Source organism: Siniperca chuatsi, linkage group LG6 (assembly GCF_020085105.1).
Source record: "Siniperca chuatsi isolate FFG_IHB_CAS linkage group LG6, ASM2008510v1, whole genome shotgun sequence".
Lineage (NCBI taxonomy): Eukaryota > Metazoa > Chordata > Actinopteri > Centrarchiformes > Sinipercidae > Siniperca > Siniperca chuatsi.
Genome location: NC_058047.1, coordinates 26,307,828 through 26,315,697, shown reverse-complemented (window position 1 = coordinate 26,315,697; position 7,870 = coordinate 26,307,828). Strand labels below are relative to the sequence as shown.

The following is a 7,870-nucleotide window of genomic DNA, read 5'->3' as shown; positions in this document are numbered from 1 at the left end:
TTGCATCATTATTAAACAGCATTTTGATCAAGTGTCAATATGTCGACCATATATTACCTTGTTTCTTCTCCAGTTTAAACAGGTCATAAATTAGCAAGCTAACGTTACTTTTGTTGTTGGTTAAGTTAGCTACAGTTACGCCTGGTAGCTCCCTGGTGTTAATATTAAGCAACAACTTATCATGAAAGTTAAGTTACAATAGGTTTCTAATTAATCTGTCATTATCTTTACTTTATTATTTTGTGACATGTTGTGATGATGAATTTTGAATTAGACAAAATGAGAATCACACTTTTTTTATTTGACACAAAAACAAAAAAAAGACACAATACAAATGACGAAACAGCATATGAAAATTAGGATTATATGATGTTATTAAAAAATAATAAAAAAATACTTTAAATGTTAAGGACTTCTGCCAAATTAAAGTAGAGAGAAATAAAACAATAACCACTCTTCCCATAAATGCAGGCAAAAAACAAGTGAAAACTGGATCATCACAGCAGCAGAATATAAAAGAGAGGTATGTATAAGAGTGAAATGATTCTACACGTAGTCAAATCTCTGGTTCGACTGCCTCCCCTCCATACTCTGGGCTTTGTAGGAGTCATTGTAGGCGGGACGGGGTCTGGTGTCAGCCTTGTAGGTAGTGTGTTGAGAGGCGGCTTTGTAGGCCATCCCATCGTACCTGAAGAATTTCAGACAATCAACTTGAAATTAAAGACAGAAAAGCACAAAGAGTCTAGTTCGAAGTCTTTTAAGCTGCTGAAGTGAATTGTAACATCCAGACTCACTCTAGCTCCACCCACCTCATCAGTCTCTGGATATTCCACCACTCATGTGAATATTAGTCAAACACAATATGATTGAAAACATATTACAAGGAATAGAAGGACTAGTGTGACCAGGAGAAGGATATACGGACTTCCGTGTATCGTTTTGAAAGCAGCCTCGTAAGCATTTGCAACTCTGCATTATATATGCAGAGAAAAAAAACACACCAAAAGACTTGCATTTACATTTTGCTGAGTGTCCTTAAATTTCAAAGGAACTAAGATTTGTACTGCCCCACAGCATAACAAAATATGTCCAGGGGTGCTTTATATTGTTGTTCAGCTTTGTCAGAAGCCAAGATTTCTGTCTTTAAGTGCTTTCATTTTACAGCAGTGAACATACAATCTGCACTATTTTGCATGTAGCACCTGCTTACTAGACATTTCTGTTGGATCTCTGCTCGATTTAGCAGCGTACTCATCTCTATTACTTTAGTGTACAGGAGGAGAGAAGTTCTGTCAAAGTTGCTGCCATCCCCACCGGTCCAGTTAAAGGTCACAAAAGGTCACAGATGAGTTATTATTTCGTACCGTTGTTTTCTGTCTGCAGTCATTCCACGGCAGGCCAGACACATCATGATGCCTCCAATGACCAAGATAGCTGCGCCGATCCAGCCCACGAAAAGAGCGGGGCCAAAAGTGTACCTGAAAGAAGACAATGATTACAGGAAAACATAGCAAAGTGCTGTAGCAGACAAAGCATCATCTTAATATGGCTTTACCTTGGAGTCAGAGATCCTGTGAGTCCACCAATACCCCCTCCTCCATACATACTGAACCCACCATCAGCATATGTTGTGAACCGAAAACTTTGCACGATCAAGTTAGCAAAGGCCGACACCCCAGCAATGCCACAGACACCTAAAAATGGAGAGCGATGGAATTAGTGCAAAATGGGTTAGCTGTAATAACAGATGTAGACATTGTGAACGCAGCATTACTGCACCTGCAAGAAGAAGCATGATCCCGGCTGACAGAGTCATTGTGGCTTTGATGTTGTCCTCCATGTTCCCCATTTTCAAGCACTTCAGAGCAAATATGGCAATCAGACAGCCGATGGCTCCGAGAACAATACCAACAATCATCAAGGCCCGGACGGCTTGGAGCAGAGCTGAAAGTCAAAGTTATACCATTTGGAAAATTTCTCATCACAGTCAATGTAGAGTGGTGGAAAATAACACAAGTACATTTACTCAAGTACTGTACTTTTTTGAGGTACTTGCACTTTCCTTGAGTATTTCTTAATTCTTCTTTAAACTCTGCTACATTTCAGAGGAAAAGATTTTTACTCCACTAAATTTCTTTGATAGCTTTAGTTACTATTTTCTCTGCAGGTTAAGATTCTCCATGCAAAACCTATGATCAACAAATAAATAAACCCCAACAGGATATAAAGTCGTTAAAATTAGCTCCATCTCGACCAGTGGCAACATAAAATATAAATACTGATGCTTCAATAATGATAACCCTTTATCTAAAATCTATAATAATATAATGAAATTATTTTCATACTTTAAGTACATTTTCCTGATAATTCTGTACTTGAATGCAGGACACTGTGGTATTACTACTTTTACTTAAGTAAAAGATCAGAGTACTTCTCCCAACACTGCCAATGTACTTTAAATCACACAACACTAGAAATTATTTAGAATCATAAACATTTTCATCAACTAAAAACAATGAAAGATACACCGCCACCAGCAGCAGCTTCTGTATTTCCACAAAAAAGACCCCAAAAAACTTTCTTTCATCAGCTATGGCAGGTCCATTTGAGTTCTTAATGTTAAATAGTTTTGGTCCGGCACGGTCCAGCACCATGTCATACAAAAGCAGTTCAAGGTGCCGTTACAGGATAACACAATAAAATACAAATAGTAAAGCAGAAAGACAAAGAACAACAGTGCTAAAGCACAAGTAAATTACTTTAAGGAAGTGCTAAAAGGTCTTTATGTCGCTCTTAAATGATCTACTTGTGAAACTGTTAGGTTAAAATATTTGTTTTCAGCAATGACAAAATAGCATTTTACTGATGCATGTAAATTAAGAATGCACTCACTATACTTAATTACTAAAAGAGGCTTAGCAAGCTCAACACTCGTGGCATTTGTTTACAATTAAAGTGAAAAGGGTAAAGAAAGTGCAGCTGTTTAATTCCAGCAGATATAAAAACTCATAAATCAAGGCACCATGTAATAAAACATATTGACCTAAATGCTATCTTTCAATGGCCGGAGATATTGTACCTGTATTACTCTAGACTTAAGCCTTTAAGACCTTATATACAATGTGCTCTACACTATATTCAGCTGTTAAGTACAGAGTGTGGAAATGTACTTTACATTGTGTGACACTCCGGTAAAGCTTGTGCTTGCTCAGCTAAGCTTTGGATGTCTCATCAAATTTCCATTTGATTCCGGAGAGACACCATCTTTTCTGCAGTCGACTGCATTTTTAGGCAGGGGGGGGGGGGGGACTGGAGAAAATCTGCCCTAAAACCTCCCAAATATTCTAAAGTACCTTCCAAGGTCCTTTGGAAAATGTTCTCCTTAATCCAACATGTGGAGAAATAGTCGATAAACGTCGTTTTCTCTCTGAGTGTAATTCTCTTACCTGGCAGTCCTAGTATGGTAAAATAAGGCCTGCACTGCGTTGTGCCGGATGCTGTCCCTACACACGAGTTCCATAACCCAGAATAGGTGTAAACATTTGTTACAACTGTTAAAGATCGGTCTTGTAAGCTCCACATGTCCATTGCTGTTGCAGCTGATATTAAGAATTGTCCCAACGCGGACAACATGAATCCTACTAACTGAATCATTGAGGCAGCCATTTTAGATGTCCCGCTCAAACAAAGTTAGCACCAATGTCATGGAGTCATGAAATGGCAGTGTCTGAGCTCCTGCTTATCATTATGTATGCTTCAACAAGGAACAAGTCTTATCAGATGTTTACCTAAAATTTTCACGAGTCTTTGTCCCAGTTTCGGGAAGCGGTGGCATGAGAATTTCCGCCCCTTAGTAACAAAGGGTGTGGTTTGACCTTTCATCATTATTTTCCCATCATTCTAAGGAAATACAGAACTGAAATGGTTATATGTATTATTCCACTCAGTCCATGAATTTTTTTTACCAATGGCAACTTATTATGTTTTCCACCAATAATGAACCAGTTTTTACGCAAATAAGTAACAGCATAATGGAACATAAATATGTAGACATATTGACCTGTTTGCTTCAGATTCTGTAGATTTGGCCATTTTGGTGCTTTTCTGCATTCAACCAAGAAATTATCAAAACAAAAAATGTTTTGTATATATTTTCATCCATGTTGCAAATGACAATTAAAAGCATACCTGGCAGTCCCAGAATGGTGAAATATGGTCGGCACTCTGTGAAGCCGGAGCTCTGCCGGACACATGAGTTCCACAGGCCCGAATACGAGAACACGGCCGTCACAGGGTTGTCAAAGAGGTCTTCCGTTGCCCACTGGTCCATCCCCGTCGCGGCAATTAATCCCGCCAACCCTAACAAACTCAGAAGGAAGCCCGTAACCTGACAGAGAGTAGCTGCCATGGTGCTGTCTTTTCTCAAACTGGATTCAAAAGTTAACGGCCTCTCCTCAGCACGGCGGCTGTGTGTTTGAATATGATATCGGCAGGTGTGAAGTCAAGAAGGACTTCACCAATGACCCTGCTTGTTTGCACACAGTCCAGCCATGTACAGAAGAAGTTGGGTGGAGCATATTAGTATCAATAAAATATGATTAAAGTGGCTTAGTAATTCTGGTTGGTAAAGGGTGAACATGGTGTATAGATGACATAAGGAGTCACTTTAATGTCCTTTAATAAACCTCAAATACAGCTTGACCATCACATGAATCTGGAGTTTTAATGACTGACTGACTACTATAGTTGTACAGCTGCTGCTGCTTTAACAACTTTAAATTCAAACTGTTATTGGTTAAAGCAGTTCTGAATTCAAGCCATCAAGCTTAAATGCCCTGAAAAACCTATTTTCCCAATCAGCTTCTTACTATGAGCGACGGGGTTCTCCGTGAATCACACAATTTTCTTCCAAAGTTACAACAGTTTTGGCTGTTTCACATGAAGTATTTGTGTATTTGTATTCATTGTCTGTGTTCTTGTCATTGTTTTGAATCAGCTGGAAAAATTAGGTGTCACGTACTTCTGTGCACCAATCACATTTATGTTTGTGTTGCCTTGCCACTGTCAATCAAATGTGATCAAACCATACCCACACAGCCCTGATGACACAATTTACTATCTGAGTTTTTGAGTTGTAACATCTTAAAGGAATAGTTTGACATTTTGGGAAAATGCGCTTATTTGCTTTCTGGCCAAGAGTTAGAGTTCCCACTCTCATATCTGTCTGTTGAATATAAAGCTGCACCCAGCAGCCGCTTAACTTAGCATAAAGCCTGGAAATGGGAAAATAGCTAGCCAGGTTCCCTACGAAGGTGACAAAATCCTCCTACCAGCATCTATAAAGCTCACTAGTTAACATTTTGTATCTCGTTTGTTTAATCCGCACAAGTGTAAAAACTACAATTCACTGTTTTACGGCGGGTTACGTGCCCAGCTAGTTCTTGTCTGGGACCAGCAACTTCCTGGAGTCTGCGAACTGTCGTTTTTACATGTCAGTTTTTGTGTGGATTAAACAAATGAGATATAACATGTATGTGATCATTAGAGGTGCCAGTAGGCGGATTTTGTTCCCTTCATACAGAACCAGGCTAGCTGTTTCCTCCTGTTTCCAGTCTCTGTGCTAAGCTAAGCTGACCAGCTGCTGGTTGTAGCCCTATATTTATCAATCTTCTCATCTAACTCTCCACCAGAAAGTGAATAAGCATATTTCCCAAAAATGTCAAACTATACCTTTAATAAATAATACCTGCTGGTGTGTTTTGCTTAACTTTATCTTTGATTGTTGCTTATTTAGTCATGAATATTTAATACTTTTCAGAGGCTTTAAAAAAGCTGCTGTTGTCTGAATATCCTAAATTTTGCTGGCATTCATGTTTCTCTATCTCCTGACATTAGACATACAGTCTTATTTTTTAATAGTTGACAAAACCATGTACATCATAGAACATACTGTATCCTGATGACAGCATCTTGGTTGAGTCATACCTTAATGATGGGAAACCTGAATGTGACGGGATGGGCTGGAATGTGGCAATACCAGCCAGGATACTCATGTAAATATGTTTTTGCTGTCAGTCTACTTTGGTAGGTAACACTCTGAGTATTACACTGCTTTGATCCAGGATAAGAAGATATATAGAAAAACCCTGAAATTAAGCATTAATATGAGCTTGAAACCACAAAATGTTTTTATTAGCTCAGTTGGTTTGTTCATGCTATTAATATCTTTGTATGCAACGTCTTGATATATTAGAATACTACTTTGGACTTTGAAGTGATGTTTGTGTTATTAGGTTGTAGCTTAAACTAACCTGTTTTGTTTTTGAAGCATAACATTTACATATTGAATAATATTCTACAGCATGTCTCAGCCAGACTGTGTTAAGCGATACTAGATGACACTGTTGTTGGGGTGGGTGCTCTGTATCATTGTGGCACCAGCAGCCAGTCAGGCAAAAGTAAATACTGATATGATTGTAGAGAACTGAAACCAATTTGCCTGTGGTTGATATGTCGAGGAGAACATGTGAGACACCGGGACTGAATCGAAACTGGGTTGGGGCCTTGCTCAGAGTAAAACACAGCGTGTGCTGCTATTATTATATATATTAGTATTAGTATAGTGTATATAGTATTAGTATATATTATAGTATTTACATATATAATAAACACACAGAATTGTACCTTTAAAGAGTATTAAAGTGTCAAGTGTCCCGACGTGTTTAAAAGTTGTTTTGTAGATTTAAACATGAACAATAACAATTATTTGATTGTTAATTTTTTCCACACCATCGTAACGAAGTTAGACAAAGTCTCTGACTGCTTGTGGTAAAAGAAGCATTGCCAGACACAAATGATTTACTTTTGATCTTTCTCATTCAACGTTAAAGATGCTAATTATAAAATCATTATTTAGTCAATTGAGAATGAAATGACATGGAATATATATATTAATATGTATACCTTTAAAGTAACCACAGCTAATTTCAATTTATTTCACAAAATGTTACCAGAATCTCAGAATTTACTCTCACTACAAGTGCTAAATAAATAATTATTAATGCTGCTATGAGGAAAATCCACATGAGCCTCAGACAAGTGGTAAATAAGGTTGAATAAATATGTTTAAAGGCAGACTTGGCCCCTCAGGTCACTCTTTGCACAGTAACTCAATAAAAGTATTGTGAAAGCAGTTGAAATGACCCAGTCAAGCATATACTACTCTCTCTCCCACACACTCACACAGGCGACCTGATTTGATCACCTTCAATAGAAATAACAGTAGCATGCTGCACTAATGATTTTTGCTGTCTGCTGTGCAAAGCCATTTGTCCCCAGCAGGCTGAGCCTTAAGCAAACAACTTTTCCAGCATCTATAGGAGCCACTGTTTACTTATCATTAGCTGCCCTTACAAATATACATTAAAGGAGAGGCTCCTTCACACAAGTAATATTTATTTATTGTAAAGATGTTTGGTTTGCTGTGAATAAGAATGCTTCCTTAAGTACTGTAAGAAGCAGTAAATCAATGCTGAGTGGTATTATACCCCTTAACAAGTGGCAGCCTTCCAGTGGGCCAGTCAATACAAACTCACGCTCTACAGCCAAATAATGTTCAAACCCACAGAACTTTAGTTTGAATTTTAAATGTCAGGCTGAATTTTGGGGAAATGTATAAAAATGTATAAAATGATTTCCTTTGATGGAATGGTGCAGTCTTAAAAAAACATGGTTTGAATATATCAGTCAGCGTAAACATCTTGCAGTTTAGCTCCAGTGAATACTTGGAACAAGCTGATTATGAAAAAATATGATACAATCAGACAATATGGAAGATCATTTTAACAACCTTAACCCTACATTCAGACAG

At 37.9% G+C, this 7,870-nt stretch overlaps 1 protein-coding gene across 2 annotated transcripts; it reads right to left on the bottom strand.

Moving 5' to 3' along the window:
• Positions 1–280: 280 nt before the first annotated feature.
• On the bottom strand, positions 281–4,514 carry LOC122877555 (claudin-18-like). Of its 2 annotated transcripts, none has more exons than XM_044199270.1 (5): positions 4,189–4,514; positions 1,780–1,944; positions 1,556–1,694; positions 1,365–1,478; positions 281–688 (listed from the first exon to the last, which is right to left on the bottom strand). In XM_044199270.1, the coding sequence occupies exons 1-5, from the start codon at positions 4,406–4,408 to the stop codon at positions 547–549; spliced, it is 780 nt and encodes a 259-aa protein (XP_044055205.1). In that variant the 5' UTR covers positions 4,409–4,514; the 3' UTR covers positions 281–546. The 2 variants fall into 2 exon arrangements, with proteins under 2 accessions (XP_044055205.1, XP_044055206.1); XM_044199271.1 differs by lacking the exon at positions 4,189–4,514 and adding an exon at positions 3,447–3,737.
• Between the last annotated feature and the right edge of the window lie 3,356 nt (positions 4,515–7,870).